The sequence below is a fragment of the Crocodylus siamensis genome, chromosome 7, assembly GCF_052110815.1.
Source record: "Crocodylus siamensis isolate JL-2025a chromosome 7, ASM5211081v1, whole genome shotgun sequence".
Classification (NCBI taxonomy): Eukaryota; Metazoa; Chordata; order Crocodylia; family Crocodylidae; genus Crocodylus; species Crocodylus siamensis.
In genome coordinates this window covers 22206808-22229806 of record NC_143401.1, presented here as the reverse complement: position 1 = coordinate 22229806, position 22999 = coordinate 22206808, and the positions used below count along the sequence as shown (strand labels likewise).

Sequence of the window (22999 nt, the reverse complement as noted above, 5' to 3'; positions counted from 1 at the left end):
GTACGCAATAACAAAACGTTTGGCAACCTCTGGTATAGAGGTTTACACAATGTAATTTCACCTTATTGTGTACCATGCTGCTGCAGCTAGTCTGCTTCCAGTGTCCTGATTAGCTTGTTTAAATGTAGCTTGGGTACGTCTATGCCAGTAAGGACCAGCTCTTTTGGCATGCATGCCACAAATGAGTTGTGTATCTGCCCCAAGTGTCACTCATGTCCCTTTCTCCTGCCTGATCTCTCATCTGTTCCCTGCTCTCTCTGCCACTTAGCTGCCCCTCCCTGGTCTGCTGTGTGCCACAGAGTTTGTCTATGCCACTTGTAGCATCATGCCTGCCTCAGGTTGGCCACTCCTGGCCTATGCTATGTTGCAGTCCCACAGTGAAGATACACATTAAAGCATAACGCTGTCTCAATTCATAATGGTTTTAATATGTCTATCCATAGTGACTAGTACTGTTCTGGTCTTTTCACATGCAAATTATGTATCTCACACTTCTCTTAATATACAATATGGGTGCATTCCCATGGGGGCATGTGTTTGCTGCAGCAAAAACATCAGCACAACAAATTTGTGTCACTGTACATGTCCCTGCACGTGGGGTTTGGTAAGGGGCAAAGTGTCCCGCTTAAGGGAAACAGCTGTTTCCCTGCTCCTCCTGGCTGCTGGAGGAGCCAGGGGAGACCTAAAGCAGTAGAGATGCTCTGGCCAGCAGCCAGGACATCTCTTTGCAGGACCCAACTTCCAGTTCTTCAGGTGCTTCTGGAGCGTATGCCACACTACTTTTTTGCGGTGTGTTTTTTATATATATATATATATACTGGGAGTTCCCCAGTATAAATTTTAGCACCATGCTGTGAATTTGCAGTGAGTTGAACAGTTTCCCATGTACCACGCATGGTTTGAAGTGCCACAAACCACACGTGTGCGCTTATCTGGACACACCCTATGAAGCTAAAATGTGTCAGTTAAAGAAATTCTTAATCCCGAATCTGAGGATTAATTTAATACACTCAAGTATATAAGAGGTATCTAATCCTGTTTACACCCCAGGTGTCTGGTGGTGGTAGTCTAATATGCATCTTTTCTTGTTAAATCTTGTCTGAGTTAAATGTTTTGCTTCTAGAGATAGAGGAATCCAAACTCAGATCACTTTCCTGACAGCAGTGTAATGAGTAGCACTCTCATAAGGTTTTATTGTTTTAGCTTAATTTCTAGAAGTCCACAATTTCGCATTCCTCTGTTCTAATGTCATAATCCAAGTCAGCACATCTCCCTCTGGGGCACTTTTATTATGTCCTGAACACAGTAGGTTTCCCTTCCTCAAACTTTAGTGCCTGAATGGGGAAACCAGCAAGTTTACGATTATCCTCTGCTTTCTGAGCTTAATGATAGACCTTTGGTTCTCTGAATCCATTCAGTAGCTCTTCTTTATACATATAAAGATGCTGTCCAGTAAGTGCATCATTTGTGCAAAGCTATGATGTAACTCTTTCCATTGACTACTTTATAAAAAAGCTTATGATATTATTAGCTGCCTTTGCTGCAACAGATCAATGTGTCTAAGAACCTATTAGTGTACAGATTTCTGTTACTGGTGCATTCTTCCATCACACTGTCTTGCATCAGAATGGCATCGATCTAGTATTTCTTTCATTCCATCAGTGCATGCAGGCATATTCCTCCTCCCCTTTTTTTGTAATTGGTTACTATCTCAGTTTACATCAATTGGTCTCATTTCTTGCAAGCGGTGACAATGCAATTTTATTTTCCCTCAGCCAGTATCTCCACCATCCTTTGACTTTCTTGGCTGACTTTGATATTGAATTATTTTGTTCTGTTTTCACGTGATGATTCAGTCCTTTGTAGTTTGAAATGAAATGAGAAGACAATCTAGATTTTTGTTTCAGACTTCACGTAGCAGGCGCTTAAATGGCTTTTCAGAATTTAGTAAATCATTTTAAATCTCTCTTCGAATGTTTATTGAGTTTCTTGTAATAATGTTAAAATGGAATGATGCTTAATTGCACTTGATTAACTCTATTGAGAAATAATCCATACAATTACAGTACCCAGCAAAAAATGAACATCACACTCTTATGTGCTAATAGCTTCCTGTTTTTGAGTTAACTTAGTTTGTCTTCATCCAAGTCCTAACTGTCTGTTGACCACAATAGTGTACTTGCGTGTCTTTAAATTAAACAGTGCATATTTACTATAGTGTTATTGTTAATTAATGAATCTAACTTGCACAGAACTTTTGTAAGTAGAGAGAGGGAAACATTGACAACTTCAGGATTCACACTGCCCTCGCTATAAACTGAACAATTCAAATACTCGCAGCTGATTTTCTCTTTAAATAGAATCAGCGTTCTAACACTGCCCTCGTGCTGCACCTTTGAGTTCTGAATGTCTTAAGCAAGGGTGCCAAAGAAAGTCACCTATTGTTTTTTAGGCTTTTTGTGTTTTTTTAACTTGGACATGTTTTTTGTGACAGTTTTTCCTACCTATTCGTGAATCAAAAAGTGGTCAGTTTGCTTTTGAAATTAAATCTCTTCCTAAAATGTATAAATGTTTGTGTTTACTGTAGCCATCTATAACCATTTTCATACCAGTTTTGAGGCAGACACTCCATTTTTATGAATTTTAGTTGTGGATTTATAATGGCAATCGAATTTCTTCTTTACCTAACTGGGATATGATTTGCAAATATATTTTATTATAGAAAGCGATATGGTTAAAGTATCCAAAGGATATCTGAACTTGTGCCCTTTTTCACTACTTTTCCCTCTGTCTTTTTGGTAGGCACTTTTGGTTCTGTAAAAGGTTAATGTTGTTTAAGAAGCTAAATTGTGAGCAATAAACTGACCACCCAGCCAGCTGAATTAAGCAACATAGCACTGCTGTAATGTTCATGCAAGCTTAAATGGGATGTGGTAATTTCTTTTGAAGTCTCATTGCTAGTAGTTTAATATCTGGTTGTTCAAGCTAAGGACCGACATTCAAAAAGCCTGAGCCTAAATTGATTCAGTCTTTGCATGTTAGTCTAACCTGGCTGGGCTGAACCAGTTGTAACCACACAGACATCCCCTCTAGACTGAAAAAATGCAGGCACATATCTGCAATGGCTCAGGCCAGAAGGTGGGGGGGGGGGTGCGGTAGAGCAGCCCTCCCTTCCCTGCTACAATTCTGAGCTGAGGGGGACATGGCCAGGTCCAGCAAGGAGTTACATGGCAGGGAGTTATGCAAGGAGTTGATAAGAACATTTATCAGCCCATCAGCAAAAAAAAAGCCTCTCTCATTAGTTCAAGTTCTTCTTAAACAGCTTTTTCCAAGGAAGGAACAGAGGGACATTACCAGCTACCTGTTGATTAGCTCCAAAAAGCTGTGAGCAGACACTGTCCTGTCTGCCTTACACAGACACCTCTCAACATTAGTTAGCATACCACATGCTGGCTTTGGTCTGTGCTGTGGAAGACAGGAGCGGAGGGAATCCCTGCTTGAACAGGGAGTGGTGAGTGGAGGGCAGGGAAGCCAGGTAGACCCTGCTGTGCCTGCAGTTGCTGCAAGAGCTCCAGCCAAGGAGTGGAGGGGTGGGGTCAGCCCTGCTTGGAAGCAGAGAACCCCATCCAGAACTGCAAAGTATCTGGGATGCTGGGGGACTCTGGTTTAGGTTAAACTAGGAAGGAGTCTGGGACAGACATTGCATAAACTGCTTTGACCCAAATCAGTTAAGTCTGATACTGCATTCAGCCAATTTCATCTCAGACCAGTTCCAGTCATTTTCAGATTTGTTTATGTGCACTAAATGTCTGTTCTGTTACAGGTTTAAACCAGTTTCTGATCACTTAAACCAGTTTGTGTAATATCTGTCCCTAGCTTCAAAGAACAGACTGTTTCTTTCCCCCTTCCATCAGTGACATCAGTTACAGAGGTGGCTTGTCTTGGGAGCCTCCAGGCATTATTAGCAGGTAAAATGACAGCACCTGTCTGCAAAGAAAGGCAAATTATTGAAGTTGGTTGGGGTTAGAAAACAGTAGCTGGGTTGAAGAAGAAAGGCCTTTTAACTCCTGTTTTTTCCAAACAGTTTGAGGCAAGTCTAAGACAATTTGGATGAAATAAACTTGCTGTTTCTTGTTTGTAGTTACTGAAAATACCCCAGTCTTTTTTTATATATTTGATTGATAAGTTAAATGATTTCTGGATGTTCAGAGCAGTTTCAGATCTTTCAGGATGAAATAGAATGAAGCTAACCAATTCTCGCACTTCATAAATAAAGTCCTGTTCATGGTATACTGCAGGTTATTTGTATAAAGGACAAAACCCTTTATTCACTATACTAAACATGCATCCAGAGTTGCACTCCAGGTCTGTCTCAGGTGTTCTTCTTAGCATGCACTTAGGGCCAATCCAAAACCCCACTCTTGCCTAATTTCCTGAACTTCTGCATGCTGTGAACAGGAGGAAAAGGAGTGCTTCCCGCAGCAATCCTAGGTTTACCTTCAAGGCAGTGTAGACCTATGTTGTTTTTCACAAACTTAGATAAGCACTGTGCCGTTACTCATAGGGTAGGTATGCTGTTGAGCATGTGGGGGGAAATTAACTGAGCTAGTAGCAGAAACAACATTCAGATATACCCAAAGATACTGTCTTGGTATGGTTTTAAATATGGAAATAAACTTAAAATATCAAATTACAACAAATAGCATTGCCATTAAATATATAGTAAGTGCTCTAGTTATTCATATTGCAGCTTTTACATTATTAAAGATTGTAGTATGTCCTTCTGAAGCCTTTTCATGGTGCCATTTAAATTGTTTAGGGGGTGAGAGATTGTATAAGCTGAATTTATGGATCTTAGTCTTAGTGGTTATATATGAGTTAGTGAAAAGAGTGCTAAAGAATACAGTTTTGATTGACAAATGAAGTATGGTTTCGTAAGTGATCATATTTTTGACTTGTAGATTCACATTTCCTTTATAAATACACATCTGAACGTTTAGCGAATAGTGTCACTTTTCATTTGTACTTTGATTCTGCAAAGTTCAGTTGTACATGTTTTTGTCCAGAGATAGAAGACAGGGTAGACTAACTGAATCAGAGATGCATAAGTTTTTGTGAGCTTTGTGAACAGTAAGATGCAGTTAGCATTTGATGAAGTGAACCTTTGCTTATGAAAGCTTACACTTCTCTGATCAGTTGATGTATAAGTTGCATCCCTACCCTGTTTTCTGCCTGATTTCAGACTAACACAGCTAACTGCCTCTCTCTGTCCAGAAGATTTGGTCACTTCTGCAATAGAGAGGCAGAGAATTTCAATTCTGACACGGGAGCACCAAATTTATAGTTCTATTTATAAAGGTGCACCGATACATCAGCCTGATATTGGATTGGCACCAATATAAAGAAGACTGTCTGTATTGGAAATCAGACTCTTATGTAATTTGGCTGATAAATGGCCCACAAATGCATGCAGCTGTAGCGCAGCACATAGGTGACAAGGAGCACAGCCAGGAAGTTTGAAGAACTGTGTGCAGCTGGTAATTCTAGTGTGGTAGAAGGGGAATGGGGGGCAGATCAAGGCTCGCACAGTGAGGGAGAAGTGGGGCAGGGCCTGGGACAAGCGCTTCCCAGTGTGGGGGAAGCAGCTCCCACTGTTGCACACCACTCGTGCGGGAGCCACTGGTCTGGTGGCTTTTTTGGTGGCTCCTGCCACTGCTCCCACTGCTCATCCCCCACCTTTCCCTTCCATCACACCAGGCTTACCAGCTTCACACAGCTATCCAAGCTGCCAGGCTGTTGTCAGAAATCGGATTGTATCAGCCAATGTGCCTCCTTAAAAATTGGCTATCAGTATTGGGCCCCAAAATCTCTATCGGTGCACACCCCTGTTTATTTACAAAATGTTATAAATTCCTTTTATTTTGGTAGAGAGCATGCAGAGAATTTTGTTTTCAGATACTTAGTTTAGATTCCAACAAGCCCATAGAATGTTACTCTTATTTATCCAGGAAGAGGAAAATATGTGCGTTTACAACCGTTTCCCTGGTGCTCATCATGAGCTGAAGGACATGGTCAAAAAAATTGTTTACTGCTTGTCAAAATGCTGGCTTTTTTGTATTAGATTTGTTAATTTGCACATTGAGGGTAAGCGATCCAGGTTTGGTGAGGAAAGGCCACTTCTTGAAATCAGAAATTATAAAACACTATGTTGAATAAAAATAAAAGAAAGTTTATTTTACTTCCATTTCATCATTTTTTGTACTCCATCATTCCTTCTTTATTAATAGATGAGACCTCAGAATTTCAAAGATAGTAAACCTCCGTTTACTCACATGACATTAGCTGAATTTGTCGCCATTAAGCAGAACTTGTCCCAGTTAAACAGTAGTCATTTATTACCATGTAGAATTAGGCTGGATTTGTTTCTGGAGAGACATCCTAATACAGTTAAATTTCACTTCAGTACATCTTGAGATAAGCAAAGTGAAGAGAGCAGAAGTCTACTAGCTTATTAAAATAGCCTAAACTCTGAAATTTGTGAAAACCTTTTCCCTTCAAATTATTTCGAGAGCTGTACCTAATGCTGTATAACCTTAACTGTGTCTGTGCATAGTTAAAGTAAAATGATAGTTAATAAATGTTGTATGCATTGTTAAAACTGTGTTGCTGTTTTTTTCCTTGTCAGCACAAATCCTTGTTTATTAAAGATTTAGCTTGAAGGAAATTTTAATTAATTACAGGTTCAGTAAATCCTGACTAGGAATCTGCTGTGCTGTGTTTACAGTGAATGGCCTTCATGTGCCTATGTTTCACTCCTGTTCTCTCTGCTACCTGACAATGTGATTTATGGCTGTTGTTTTCTACCAGTCCACTGTTTGCCCTCTAGGAGGGATTGGTCTCTTGAGCCTCCATAATAACAGCAGCACTTTCACAAAACATCTTTTAATGACAACAGTGTAGCATTCTGTAAGTCAGGCTAATTGCAGACATACCCTATTAATTGCAAAACTAGGAGAGGTTACATATTTTACAAGCTTTTAATTTGAAATCGCCCGAGATGATTTGTCTTAAGTGTTTGGGTAGAGATGTCTACAATATTCCATGATAGGCTGTTGCGTAGAATCTAGAACATACCGTTAAAGAATATTGAGAGTGATCCAGGGAAGGTTGAGTTATATGTGTACATTTTTGTCCAGGAATGTTTCTGCTTCTATATATAAAGATGATAAAGATTTCATTTTCTGTCATGGATATAAAGGAGAATTTTTCTACTTTTATTTTAAATTACATTAGACTTATTTTGGTAGATGATGTTTATGTGGCCAAAATTCTTTTATTTGGATTAGGATTTATATCCTTTGCCTTTTGTATTTTTAGTTGTACAGCAATCTGTTGTAAAAAGAAATTTTACAGAAAGGGAAGATTGACTTTAAGGCTTTACTTTTGAGTTTTTGAGACGGGCAAAGCACTGTGTGGGGTTTGGTTTTTAGACTGTTGGAGAAGTTGCTTTTTGGGTTTTTTAGGGTCTCTGATTTTGAAAATCAGAAAACAGTTTTTTTAGAAGCTCAGAAGTCTTTTAGAAACATGATCATATTTGTAATTTCCCAGTTCTGCCCATCCTTTGACAGTTTTTTTTTATTGTTCATCTTGGGTGCTTGCAATATTGGGAGATGTCCAGGGTGTCGTCATCTTTCTAATTTTATTTTTGCATGAATGTCCATATATAGAATCCCATTGGTTTTCGTGATGCAACATCAAGCCCTGAGTGAGTAGTGAATACACACACTTCTTGGAATAGTAGTAAATGGTAACAGCAGGCAGTGTGAGAGTTCACATATAAAAAAGGCACTCCACTTAGAAAACTGTAAAGATACTGTTGTCTAAATGTTGCTACAGATTGTGAGCGAGTAACCTTGATCCTTACAAATGTAGGTATGACGCTTACGTATGCAGAAATTTCTCTGAACTTCCTGAAATCAAATTAAATAAGTTTTAGAACGTGTAGTTCATAGTTCTGCTGTCAAACATACCCGTTATCTTTGTTTCTCAGATTTCTCATTAGTCATTTTATTCCCAAGCTTTGATCTTTGGTCCTCCTTAAAGTGTCCAGGAAAATGGTAATTAATTTATTTCTTTTTCTTACATTAAGGCAACACCTAGGACCATTTTCTTAGGCAGTGTACAAACAAACTAATAAAAAACTAGCCCTGTAGTTAGTGTACTAGCCTAATGGATGGAGACTTATGTTCATTTCCTTTCTGCACTTCAAGCTCCCAGAGTGCTTTTGGGCAAGTCACTTAGAGTATGTCTACACACAGAACAAAGAAACACTATGCAGACGTGGAGTTAGCTGTGCACTCACTATCTTTAAAACTGAAGGTACTATAGCTGTATTAGCCTAGTGCTACACCCTAGCTAATAATTCCCAAGGAGAAGCAAGGCTAGACATTAACATGTCTAGAGACTATCTGTAATTCCGGAGCCTTGTACTATGCTGATTCTGAAATGCAGGCTAGCATGTTTGCAGCAAGCTTGGTATATTTCTTTATGATATTTATATACTTTTTTGATTTATATGCGATTCTTCCTTAGAAAAACTCAGGGTAGCTGAAATAAGACAATAGAATAAATTTACATTGGACCGTGCTGTGTATATGTACCATTAGGGCCCTGGCAGGTGTTGCATATTTGGCACCATTAAGATGTTAATCGCACAATAAATTGTAACATGCTAAATGTTAAAGCCAGTTTATGGTGTGATGCTATATTAAATAAGCTATAAAGACATTGCACATGTGTACAACTTATTGTGCAACTTCTTTATGATTTGTTTATATCACATCTTTAAATTGAACATATGGCATGACTGTCCGTGCCAGATCCCACTCTTCAGCTGACCATCAGGATTGGTCGTGACGTAATCCCAGGGCCTGGGACACAGCTGTTCCTTGCCTGTTCAGTGGCATCTGGCTGGGGGCAGACCTAGGTCCTCACTCTCCCCCACCCTCTCTGCTGCCTGATTCCACGGAGGGACATTAGGAAGCATTGTGAACCCAATGTTGGGTAGAGGCTATCCAGTGCTGGGCTTGTGACCGCACCTTTAAAAAAGGGGTTTGCAGCTCATAGTTGCACACCTAGGTACCTTTTCAAAGCACCCATGAAAGAAACAGCCATGGTACAGGGAATTCCATGCCTCCCAGGTGCCACTTCTACATCTGAGGCAGGGGCAGCTGGGGAGCCAAGAGTTTCCAGCACCTCAGTTGTTCACACTGCCTCTAAATACCTTGCCCTGTAGTGCATGTGCAAGCCCCACAGGGCAAGGTAGAAAACCTGCCTGGTCAAGGGAGCCCCATGGGCTTTTGATCCAGGGCCCCCCATGTACTAGCATCTGGCAGCTACACAACTAAGATCACAGGTGTAGGGAGAAAATGTGGGGGAGGGGGGCACACTGACTGTGCTGCACTCCCTTCCTGCCAAGCAGGGGCAGGCACATGGCTTCATACCACTCCCGAGCAACAGCAGCAATGTTCAGATTCCAGCCCACAGCCCACCACTGTTGCTCACACAGATCTGGAGGCCATATGCCCCCCCGGGCCTCTGCTGCTATGCACACAGCAGTGGGAGCCCCCCTGCACACCTGAACAAGCTGCCAGGGCTCCAGCCCTTCCACAGCTCGCCCCAGGGCCCCATTTGTCCCAGCCCTTCCCCTGCCTCTGCTCCACTCTCTCATTATGGGGCCCTCTATCTGTCTCCCCACAACCTTTCCCCACGCCAGAGTTATCTGCTGTAGTGGGCAGTGCTGTACATTGCACTGGGCTGCAGCAGGCTGTGGCTTCATGTCTGTCTGTGCATGCCCTTCCCTCTCTCCTGTACTTGCTCAGAGCTTGCACCCAGGCTGCCCTGTGGCCCTACTCACTGCCCCGTGTTTGAGGGAGCTAAGCCCCATTAGCCCCAGCCTTCTGCCACCTATGATTATGAATGAGAGAATTTTATGCCTAATCCCCAAAATAGTGTGACCTGGCAAGTCGTGGTCTTTTGGAGATGGGAGACACAATTCCTCAGATCCTGCCCATGTAACTGCTTTAATGTCTGTCAGTAGTCTTAATCGTTCAGGGTTTCTCTTCTTTGCATATAAAAAAAGATTATAACACCCATCTCAAGGGCATTTTAAGAAAATAAAACAGTAAAGATTGAGATGCAGACATACTAAGGCCAGAACAACACCAAAGCAGCCAAGGAAAGTAATACTTTCCCAAATCCAGAGTTATACCTAAACATCTAAGACACATGAATATGAGAAAAGGGTAGAACTCATAAGTCAGGTAAATAATTTGATGGTTTACAAATATTGGTTTAGGAATCAAAAAAGAAAATACTGGAATTTGGTTCAGGATGCAGGAAGGGATTAACCAAATGTACAGATTTCTGTATCTCTCCAAAATAATTCATTAACTATTTCCTATTTTGTTCATAAGTTTGGCACTTTAGCTACAATTAAATGTGAAATAGGTTTTTTCAAGCCCTACTGTATCTATTTCAGCGGTGAAGTTTATCTTTTTATAACCTTCAAACAAAGGTCTTGAATTTTAGTTCAGTATTTTCTTCCCTAAATAGACTTAAAACTATGTTTCAGTCTGCTGCAAAACTTAACAATATTTACATCCATTTTGAGTCATTTTAGCTATTTAAGAATCACACTATTATAGTAAAACAGCTTTTTTTAATGAATTTGCCCATTTGTAGTGAGTGATGACCAGCTTTGATTACACTCGTTTCATTGAAAAACAACAGTACCATTTTTTTCCCCAAATGCAGGAGGCTAACAACAGTAGGATCATAAATTCACAGTTTGCTAGATCTTAATGTAATATCTTCAGTATGAAATTATTGACTGTCTATCATTTTGACTGCAGGTGAAACTAATTCATGAAATTGCTGGATGCCATGGCATTCTGATTACCTCCTATTCATACATTCGGCTGATGCAGGATAACATCCACAGCTATGACTGGCATTATATAATTTTAGATGAAGGTCATAAAATTAGGAATCCAAATGCTGCCATTACACTTGCATGCAAACAGGTACGGTATCAGAAAGCAAACCAAGTATTTCATTTAGTAGTTGTTTTAGAAAAATAAGTTACTTGAAAAAATAAGGGGGCACAGGATCCTGGTAGAAGCTATGTTATGTGCTGTTGAATCATTGAACTTTGAAGAATGAAAAGATAAGACTTTTTTTAACTTGCTTGGGTACATATTTTCGGGGGGGCGTTAATTGTTTACAATAATCATTATAGATTTTTAATGGCTTAATGGCAGGACAAATTTAGAACATGTTGTACATTACCATAAAAAAGGGTTTTAAAACAAATTTATTTTTATCATTAAAGCAGCCCAAAATAAAATAATTGTTAAGTTTTATTTGATCTGTCTCTTCAATAGATAATATTTCATAAACAGTTCATGTATATTTCAGGGGTAATGTGCTATACATTTTAAAATATGACACTTCATTTATGTGACACTTGTAATCTTCTGAGGCAGGAATTTTCTAACAAACTGATTCACAAAAATGTTTTATTACTGAGTTGTTTTGTTTTTTATATTAATAGTTCTGCACTCCCCATCGAATCATCTTGTCTGGCTCCCCTATGCAAAATAACCTAAAGGAGCTCTGGTCCCTCTTTGACTTTGTATTCCCAGGAAAATTGGGAACGCTGCCTGTCTTCATGGAACAGTTTTCTGTCCCAATAACCATGGGAGGATATTCTAATGCCTCTCCTGTGCAGGTAAATATGCATCAAAATATTTTTAGTAGTTAATTATTAATTTTAAAGGAAACTGCTTTGTTATTTCAGAACTCATTTGGAAATGTGTATTGTACTGTGCATGTTAGGCCCTGATGCAGTGAATGCTTACACATGTGTTTTTAACTTTTATACACGTAACAGTGGTATCATACCTCTCTTTAGGACTGGGCACTTGTACAAAGCGTAAGTGTTTGCAGGATCAGGTGCCTTCAAATGGTTCGTATTATATGATTAAAAATGTAAAGAATATATTTTATACTTAAACAGAAATGTCCATTTGTTTTTTTTATTTTGACTTCGCCAGTTGTAATATTTGGAATTCAGACACTATAGAGAGATGCTTTAAATCTAAAGTGAAAGAAATTTTAAACAGATAAACTATTCCCCTTCTCATAACAGAAAATGTTATTAAAACAAAATTTAATCTTGGAAGCTAAAATGTTTGTATGTCTTTGTTTAAAATGTATCTTTAGTAGTTTAAGAATATAGTTTTCAGTATTTTACATGGGTTTTTTTATTTTTGATGGATATCTCTGCATTACATTTATTACATTAGTAAATAGATTACTTGCAAAATGATCTGGACATTTAAAGTTTTATATAGAGGCTTAGAATATGAATTGTTTATAAGATTTCCTGGTAATGTTTTATGTACATAATCTTCTACAGTTTTTTCTTTATTCTTAGTGTAAGTGCTTCTCTTGTGTCATGGTTGGTAATTTACTAAATTGGGTGGCTAATTTTGATTTTTTACATATCAATAATTTATTGTATTCTTTGTTTTGCTTTAAGAGAATTGAAGGTATTTTTAGCCATTACGTATAGTTAATACCCATCTCACACATCCATTACCCATTACAGAACCATATGCTGCATTTAAAGCCAGAGTGACCTTTAGTTTCTGTGATCATAGGGATTTTCTTGTACCGATTTTTTTTTTTTTTTTTTTTGTTGTTAATAGTCTCAAGTGGACACTAATCTTCACGTATTGTCTGGTAACCACCATTGCTGCAGGCTTCCAACAGGCTTCTTTTTGATCTTCAGTCTGTATATTAGCAGTTTTGCATGTGGCTTTTGGGTTTTATGCAAGATTACACACAAGGATTCATTAATAAAAGGGACTTGCCTGAGGGAAGTGTCTCAGTTGCCAGTAAATCTCTCATTTCTGATCTCCTTTTATATGGAATAAATTCCATCAAATTAGAGCACAATAAATGAATGGTATCTGTTATGAGAGAGACAGTTTATTAAATGTAGTGGTTGGGTAACATGAATTGTCATGGAATTTGCAAGATAGATAGATAGGACGAACCACATCCACTGAAGGGTAAAAGAAGAGTAATGTGGATGGTTTGTACTAGCTAGTTTTGCTGACTTTCCACCTATAACGCATTATATTAAGAAACAAAATTAAACACAAATCTTTGCTCTTTTTCTTCTGAAGGTAAAAACTGCCTACAAGTGTGCATGTGTTTTACGGGACACCATAAATCCCTACTTGCTGCGGAGAATGAAGGCTGACGTGAAAATGAGCCTTTCGCTACCAGATAAAAATGAACAGGTTTGTATAAGATATGTGGAGAGTTTGATCCTCCTCCCGAATTCTGTAGCCAAACTTCCCAACTTTTTTGATAGCAGGTTTTGGACAACAAAATATGCAACAGTGTGCTTACTGAAGCAAAAAAGTTCCTTGGTATTTTTAGTTCTCTGTGGTTAATGTTTCCAAATGTGACGGTCAAAGTGACTAGTAGCTTGAACAACTACTGATTTATTTTGTAAACATCTGTTAATTACCTGTTAGAATTTATAAATGCAGATACATTCTTTACACCTTTAAGGAACTGAAGCCCTCCAAAGACTATTTTTACAGTTTCTTCTATCCAGCATGGAATGCTCTAGTCCCTGCACAGCTATACTTCCATGTTAAAAGCAAAGGTACATAAAGGGCATTCCATTTTGGTTTACAGAGAGTGATTACTGCAGGCCTTGTATGGCCAAAAATGTGCACCCTAAGTCAAAACAGTTGAGCTGTCGTTAGGATGATTCCTCTGATGCCTAACGATAATCACTGGTAGGCATATTAAAACTGTTGCTGTTTAAGTAGTTTGGAGGTTAATTTTGGTAGAGAAATGTATGATATTCACAGTGGTAGTTAGGTGGTCAACCAGTTTATATTGTGACCTTCGTTTTGTATGTGTTAATACATTTTTTCCAATACATTCTCATTTTTGGATTGAACTTTTCCATGCTTGCTACGTTCTTAAAGATGAATGCTTTCGGGAAACTTGAACTTACCTCAGAAATAACTGAAGGTGGTTTTTTTCATTTGTTTTAAGCATCTGTGAGTTCCAGGAATAACTGTTTCTAATCTGGGTTAGGTTTTCCCACCTCTTTTGCTACAGATTTCATTTCTGTGCTCCCAGTTTTCTTCCATCTCCTCTTCCTGCTGGCTTTGCAATTGCACCTTGCTACATTCTTCTCTCAAAGTTTTTTAAACAGGTGCCATCTTAAGTCAAGTGGATGTGCTAGTGATTCCTCACTGGGTGAGCATAGGAGTGGACAGCGAGCCATCAGTATGGACTTACTATATCCACCCCACAGACTTCTGGTCTCTTTAATCCAGCTCTTTAACAAGGTTTCAATGTGGGCTGCTTTCCCTGAAGAATTCTTTCATAAGTGGACTGAAACAATTTGATTTTTCTTGTAGTCAGTTACTGAGCTGTACAGAGTTTGACATACAGCATAATGTTTGGTGCCCTGCAGGATACAAGGAAGTGATTTTGTTCCATTTTAGCCCAACAGGGCATTTGAAAAATCATTATATGCTCACATTCAAAGATTAATGACAGAATAGATTATGTGCGAACCTGTTGTTTTGTCAGGAGGTCCTAAAAGGAGTGCAAGTTCTAAGGGACATAGATTCAGTATTGAAAGTATTTCCCGTAAACTTCGTTTTTTGGGGATTTTTTTTTTTAATCACTTGAAGGGAGCCCTTATCTTAAGTGAATATCAGCATTACATAGGTAAGCAATAAAACACAAAATAAAAGTAAAGTTTGAAAAATTATATCAGTATGAGACTGGTATAAGGGAGTGAATAACTGAAAATGAAACTCATCCTAACACTATTACCTTTTCCTATGGGTTCTCATTTCTAATGGGCCCTATACAGCATGTCTTAATTTAACATTTCTACTGGATCAAAAGTGCAATACGTTTGTTGCCATTTTCATATTGTACAAAGTTAAAAAAAATAACTTCATGTACTATATGGGTTTTTTTTATAGGTCTTGTTTTGCCGTTTGACAGCTGAGCAACGTCAAGTCTATCAAAATTTCATTGACTCCAAAGAAGTTTACCAGATCCTCAATGGAGAAATGCAGGTTGGCATTAATTAAAGTAGACGATGGCATTTAGTCTAAAGGTAACCATTTTGATAAAGACACGAACTGCCCTTCAGTAGTCCTCTCTCTAGACCCTGAGCAGGTTCTCAGAGGGGAAACACATGGCGATTTTGGTTCTATTCCTGTGAACATTAGTTCTTTTTTTTCCTCAAAATTTTCACAAAATTTGTAGAGATTAGCAGGTGGTGTCTGCACTGCAGAGCCCAAAGACAAAAGTAATAGAATGCAGTGGACTTTTGTTGCTCAAGTACCTTTGTAATCAAGATACCCAGGAGTCCTTTAAAAAGAAAGGTATTTGAGACTTCTAGTGGTTGAGGAAGCCATTACATGTTCAGTACGAGCTTGAATACTGACTTGGATATAAGAATCCATTATTGAAAGAGAGAGTATTTCCTAGCATCCACCTGGAGCTTTAATTTCTACTCATAGAGCAATCATAGGCAGAAGGATTTCTGATCTTTGCAGCTTTGTCCTAGTACAGACCCAAAAGTGTCACTGGCTTTCAGCCCCATAACACTCTTCTAGAAGGGAGAATGCAGTAATGGTGTCTGAAGAAGTATACTTCATACATTTAAGAAGGTCCCCTCCCTTGCAAAGTGAAGTGAGCTCACATAATATCCCACACTTCCTTGTCCCATTTATTTCAGAGGATCCATATACAGCCTGTGAAATCTTACAGTATATCCCATAACTTCTGTCCTCTTTGGTCTTCAGGGTGCAGTCTCTGAGGACTACAGAATCCTACATACAGTGCTTTAACCAGCTGCTCAGGCCAGCAGTAACAAAGCAACATCATGTGCTGGTACCTTTTAATAGCCAGTACTCACCCTTCTCTACTGTTGAGTTAACAGAATTGTAAGATCCATGCTGTTACGACAACACATGGATAGACTTAAGCAGCTAAAATGAACTGCAAGGGTTTTATTTGCAGAGACTACAGTTCAGAGCTGTGTCCCTGTTGCAATAGTCAATGACTAGACACTCAGCACAGCAGATGCTAGCATTATTTCCACCTGAGGAAAAGCTAAGAGCAATAATTGGCATAGAATTTATATAAAATGTACTGCTTTTTTCTATGAGTCTTGTATTTCCAGCCTCTGATCCAGCTGACCCCTCAGTATGCATTATGCAGGCGCTGCGCTTTCCAGTCCCACTGAAGAAGCTTTCACAGGATAGAACTGTCCTTTGAAGGAGAAATGTGATTTTCTTGATATGATACACAGTTAAATGTACATTACCATATGTTGTCTCATTTTCAATATAGAATACTGCTAAAATGTTCATACGTCTGTATGAGAAAAATAGATAGTATCACCTTCAATCTTCTGTGCCTCCCTCTTCCCTTCCACCATCCCAAAGAGATTTGAGTGTATCATTGGTGTAGTAGTGCATGTTGCTATGTCACCAAGGCTAGAAATAGGTGTAACCTAATAAAATGGATCAGGTGTGCTTTAACGTTTTGCAGCACAGCTGATCCTCTTTGTTGGACAAAATGTATGTTGTCTCTTGTCTTGCTTTTGATGGTGCAGAGCGAGGGGCAGTGTAATCTCCCTGCTTTCTCCACTCAGCTAGACCTATCCCTCACAATCGCTGGGGAGCGGGTCTGGCTGAATATGAAAAGCAGGGCTTTTCCCTGCTCAGACCTGTCTTCTGCAATTGCTGGGGAGTGGGTCTGGCTGAGCAAGGAACTCCAACTTCCCTGGTTATGGAAAGGCACCCCCAATTCTCTGGGGTGCCTCTCTGTGAACAGGGAAAGCAGACAGGTGCCCTGAGGGCTTGAGAGAGTCCCCCAAGTGTGGCTGGAAAGTATGAGCAACTTGGACGAGGGGCTGAAAAGCACCTTGTTCAGATTCGTGGATGACTCTAAGATGTGGGGAGAGGTGGACACAATAGAAGGGAGGGACAGGCTATAACTAGATCTGGACAGGTTACAGGGGTGGGTGGATGAGAATAGGATGGGATTCAATACCAACGAGTGCAGGGTACTGCACCTAGCGAGAGAGAACCAGCAGATAGGATTTCATAGACATTAGGGCTGGAAAGGACCTTGGAAGATCATCAAATCCACACCCCTACCCCAGGGGCAGGAAGTCAGCTGGGGTCAGGATCCCAGCAAGATAAACATCCAAATGTCTCATGAAGGCATTCAAAGTAGGTGCTTGAACCACCTCCGATGGCAGGCTATTGCAGGCCGTGGGGGCTCGGACAGTAAAGAAGTTCTTCCTTATGTCCAGCCTGAAATGGTCTTGCAGGAGTTTATAAATGTTCGACCTTGTCATCCCTTGGGGCACTCTGATAAACAAACATTCCCCTAGATCCTGGCCTTATAAACTTTTAGGTAGCCATCAGATCGCCCCTGAGCCTGCACTTTTCCAGGCTGAACAGCCCCATGGCTCTCAGCCTGTCATCATAAGGTCTGTTTTCCTGACCTCTGATCATGCATGTGGCTCTTCTCTGGACTCTCTCAAGCTTCTCCACATCCTTTTTGAATTGTGGAGCCCAGAACTGGATGCAGTAAGCACCATGCCTACAGGTTGTCAGTACAGAGGCAGAAAAGGATCTTGGAGGAGTCATCACTGACTCCAAGATGAACATGGGCCGGCAGTGTGGGGATGCAGTCACGAAGTCCAACTGTACCTTGTCGTGCATCCACAGATGCATCTCGAGCAGGTCCAAAGAGGTAATCCTCCCCCTCTATGCGACACTGGTCAGGCCACAGTTGGAGTACTGTGTCCAGTTCTGGGTGTCGCACTTCAAGAGGGATGTGGACAACATGGAGAGGGTCCAGAGGAGGGCCACTCGCATGATCAGGGAGCAGCAGGGCAGGCCCTACGAAGAGAAGCTACAGGACCTGAAACTGTTCAGCCTCCACAAGAGAAGGCTGAGAGGGAATCTGGTGGCCATCTGTAAACTTACCAGGGGGGACCTACTGGGAACGGGAGAGTCCCTGTTCCCCCAAGCACTACCAGAAGTAACTAGGCATAACGGCCACAAGTTGATTGACAGTAGGTTCGGGCTAGACATCAGTAAGCACTACTTCACAGTCAGGGAGGCTAGGATCTGGAGCCAACTTTCAAGGGAAGTGGTGCTCGCTCCTACCCTGGGGGTCTTCAAAAGGAGGCTAGACAATCACCTTTCCTGCCCATGGCAGGGGGTCAGAATTGATGATCTGTTCAGGTCCCTTCCAACCCTACCAACAATGAAGGACCTGCATATGCAGTGCATGCAATTTGCGGCGCCGCAGACAGGTCTGCAGTGCCACAGACCACACGTGTGCACTCGTGTGGACGTACCCAAAATGACACAAATGAGATGTCAGGCAATGTCTGTTTCTACCCTAAGAGTAAGCTGACTACTAATAATTTTCTTATGCTGTTTCTGGTCTTGGAATGGTACAGTAGCTAAGGTTCTCAAATGTTACTAGTGATTTTCAGTGTCCGTCTGGAAGTGCCTTTTATGGGCTTAAATGTCAGAAGGCAGCTGCACAGGAGTTTATACTGACTCCTTTGAGAAGATTCATATTAGGCGCTCAAATTAAGTCTCCCTAAATTATTACTGTCTTAAAAACTTTGGACCCTAAATTTGAATGCAGTTATTTAATATTTTTATTGCAACAACACCCAGGGCTCCCCATCAGAGATCAAGGGCCCTATGTGATAAGGTACTGTACAAACTATAAATGTTCCTTGCTGACTTTGCCTTATTTGCAGGGCAGAGGGGAGGAAGTGGAGATACTAGGGGCAGTGTGGCTGTTTCAGATTTCTATTTTGAGTTATGTTAGTAGTAAGCAAACACACGTACAACTGAAATATTCAAATATGCATTTTTCCCTGAAGCATATATTTTATTTAAGCTTTCTTTGCTAAGTTTTTATAGTGTAGATCACTTCGGTGGCCTCAGCAGATGGATTTGGTGTCCTGATTCACAACTTGACAATGCTGGCAGGTTCTTTTTTGTTGTGGTTGTTTTGGTATTTTTAACTATAGTTTTCTCACTGTTGAAAGAAAAGGATTATTATATACAGTATTTAAAGCAATAGATGATTGGACATGACTCGTACAATACTGTGAAGTAAAGATTGGTCTTAGCCCCATGTACAGGTTCTATTCAAATACTTTAGTTAGAAGTATTACTTACCAAACTGGAGTTGTTTTCCCTCATCTTCAGATTTTCTGCTAGCCTTTGCACAATTTTATCTCAAATTAGTTTGTGCAAATTTAAGTTTTTCTTTTGAGAGTAGGAAAATTAACATTAATTCTTTTATTGAAAATATACCATCAGTTAGGAATTTGCCACATTTTTTTATAATTAAAAAAAGAACCAATTCATGATAGGAAGTTTAACTTCTCTGAATTCTTCACTGCTTTAATTACTCAGTGATTGAAGTAGAGCAAACAAATGAGTTAAGAGCATAAAATAAAAGATCCCGCTTAAGCATATAAGTAATATTTGTTCTTGATTTGTAAGTCCAGCTGTGGGTATAGCAGCTTTAGTAGATAACATATATTTAATTCTCCATGCTTTAGGAAGGCTAACTTCAGCAAGCTCAGGCGTTCAGTCAGTGATGCACTGCAGGGTAAGAGATTTGGTGAGTTGGGAGCCCAGGAAGGGTGGCTGTGCCTTAAGGAAGCAATCCTTCAGACACAGAGGTGCACGATCCTGATGCGGGGGAAAAGCGGCCAAGAGGCTTCCTTGGCTAACCAGAGAAATCCAGAGCAGCCTAAGGGCAAAAAGGGGGGCATATAAGCAGTGGAAACAGGGAGAAATTACTAAAGAGGAGTACACCTTCTCAGCTCGCAGTTGTAGGGAGGCAGTTAGAAAGGCCAAAGCTATCATGGAGCGGAGGATGGCATTCCAAGTTAAGGATAACAAAAAATTGTTTCATAGATTTCATAGATTTTCATAGACATTAGGGCTAGAAGGGACCTTGGGAGATCATCGAGTCCAGCCCCCTGCCCAAAGGGCAGGAAGTCAGCTGGGGTCATACTCTTGAAGGTGTTCAATGTAGGTGCTTGAACCACCTCCGCTGGCAGACTGTTCCAGACCTTGGGGGCTCGGACAGTAAAGAAATTCTTCCTTATGTCCAGCCTGAAATGGTCTTGCAGGAGTTTGTGACCGTTCGACCTTGTCATCCCTTGGGGTGCTCTGGTGAACAGACGTTCCCCCAGATCCTGGTGGTCACCCCTGATAAACTTATAGGTGGCCATCAGATCACCCCTGAGCCTGCGGTTTTCCAGGCTAAAGAGTCCCATGGCTCTCAGCCTGTCATCGTAAGATCTGTTTTCCTGACCTCTGATCATGCGCGTGGCTCTCCTCTGGACTCTCTCAAGCTTCTCCACATCCTTTTTGAATTGTGGAGCCCAAAACTGGATGCAGTACTCCAGCTGCAGCCTCACCAAGGCCGAATACAAGGGGAGAATGACGTCCCGAGATTTGCTCGAGAAGCATCTATGGATGCAAGCCAGCGTTTTGGTCGCTTTACTAGCCGCAGCATCGCACTGCAGGCTCATGTTCATCTTGTGGTCAATGATGACCCCCAAGTCTCTTTCTTCTGTAGTGCTATCCAGCGTAGCACTGCCGAGCCTATAAGGATGCTGCAGGTTTTTCCTCCCAAGGTGGAGAACCTTGCATTTTTCGGTGTTAAACACCATCAGGTTCTCGTCCGCCCATTTGCAGAGCATGTCCAGGTCAGCCTGGATCACCGCCTATCTTCTGGCATGGATGCTTTGCCCCAAAGTTTGGTGTCATCGGCGAACTTGGCCAGTCCACTCCTGACTCCAATGTCCACATCGTTAATGAAGATGTTGAACAGTATGGGTCCCAGGACAGAGCCTTGAGGGACTCCACTGGTCACAGGGCACCACGGTGAGTAACTGCAATCAATTACAACCCTCTGGGTCCGACCACGGAGCCAGTTTCCCAGCCAGCGGATCGTGGTGGAGCCAAGGCCACAGCTGGCCAGTTTGGCCAAGAGGTGATCATGGGATACCAGATCAAAAGCTTTTTTGAAGTCAAGATATATGACATCAATCTCTTCTCCCTTGTCCAGGTGATAGGTCACCTGGTCATAGAAGGAAATGAGATTGGTCAAACAAGACCTACCCACAACAAACCCGTGCTGGCTATCCCTTAGAATGTTAGCCTGGGCCAGTCCATCAAGGATGGCCTCCTTAATAAACTTTTCTAAGATCTTCCCCAGGATAGAAGTCAGGCTAATGGGCCTGTAGTTAGCCGATCCACTCTCCTCCCTTTCTTGAAGATTGGCACCACATTGACCTTCTTCCAGTCTTCAGGCACTACACCAGGGCTCCAGGAGTTTTCAAAGATCCGTGCCAGTGGCTGGGCTATGATGCTCGCCAGCTCCTTGAGTACCCTGGGGTGCAGATTGTCAGGGCTGGCTGACTTCAAGGTATCCAGCTTCTCAAGGTGTTCCTTCATGAGGTCAGCATTTATGGAGGGTAGGGGATCCCCATCACCCGGATCTCCCTGTCCCATAGCAGGCATGGGCGTCCCATGGGACTGATGAAAGACTGACGCAAAGTACCTATTTAATAGGTTGGCTTTTTCCTGGGCGTCAGTTGTCAGTTGCCCCATCTGGTTTAGCAGGGGTCCAACATTGCCCTTGCTTTTCCTCCGGCTCCCCACATATCTGAAAAAGGACTTTTTATTGTCCTTGATGCTTGAAGCTAGTTAGAGTTCAGTTGCAGCCTTGGCTTCCCTGGTTTGCTCCCTGCAGGACCAGACCAGTGCAGAATAATTTTCCTTGGAGGTGAATCCCGTCCTCCATCCTTTGTAGGCTTTCCTTTTTAGCCGCAGGAGGTCCGCTAGGTCCCTAGAGAGCCAGGAGGGGTGCTGTGCCTTCTTGCTGCCTTTCCTCCGTGTTGGAATAGATTTAGCTTGTGCATTGAGGATTGCTTCCTTGAGAAGCAACCACTCTTCTTGAACTCCCATCTCCCTGGGGTCATGGTCCCTGAGGGCCTGGCCGACAAGCCTCTTGAGCTTGTCAAAGTCAGCTTTTCTGAAGTCAAGGACTTCTGTGTTGCTGACTGACTTGCCAGCTTTACGGTGGATGGTTTCAGATATATAGGGAGTAAAAGGAAGGCCCAGGGCGGTATAAGACCACTACTGAATGGGCAAAAGCAATTGGTGACAGACAGGGGGGACAAGGTTGAACTCCTCAATGAGTTCTTTGCCTCAGTCTTCCTAAACAAGGAGCGAGACAAGTCTCACAATGGGATTGTAAAGAGGCAACAGCTGGGCGCCAGACTACCAAGCATTGACCCTGAGATGGTGCAGAGTCACTTGGAAGGACCGGATGCGTTTAAGTCGGCAAGCCCAGATGAGCTCCGTCCGAGGGTACTGAAGGCACTGGCTGATGTCATTGCACAGCCACTGGCAAGAATATTTGAGCACTCATGGCACACGGGCCAGGTCCTGGAGGACTGGAAAAGGGCCAATGTGGTCCCTATTTTCAAGGGGAGGAAGGAGGATCCAAGCAACTATAGGCCAGTCAGTCTCACCCCCATCCTTGATAGTCTTTGAAAAGATTATTAAGGTTCATATATGTGAGAGCCCAGCAGGAAATATTATGCTGAGGGGAAACCAGCATGGGTTCGTAGCAGGTAGATCATGCCTGACTAGTCTAGTCTCTTTTTATGACCAGGTTACAAAGCACCTGGATGCAGGAGTAGGGGTAGATATCGGTTACTTAGACTTCAGGAAGGCCTTCGATATGGTATCCCACCCCATTCTGGTGAACAAATTAAGAGGCTGTGACTTGGATG

General features: G+C 41.4%; 1 protein-coding gene across 1 annotated transcript in view; it reads left to right on the top strand.

Moving 5' to 3' along the window:
- Positions 1 to 22999, top strand: part of ERCC6 (ERCC excision repair 6, chromatin remodeling factor) — a 78465-nt gene that overhangs the window by 35576 nt on the left and 19890 nt on the right. Inside the window, exons 9-12 of the mRNA XM_090056533.1 lie at positions 10914 to 11084; positions 11615 to 11791; positions 13257 to 13373; positions 15099 to 15194. Of these exons, the coding sequence (XP_089912659.1) occupies positions 10914 to 11084; positions 11615 to 11791; positions 13257 to 13373; positions 15099 to 15194 (561 nt within the window). The remainder of the gene's footprint in view (positions 1 to 10913; positions 11085 to 11614; positions 11792 to 13256; positions 13374 to 15098; positions 15195 to 22999) is intronic.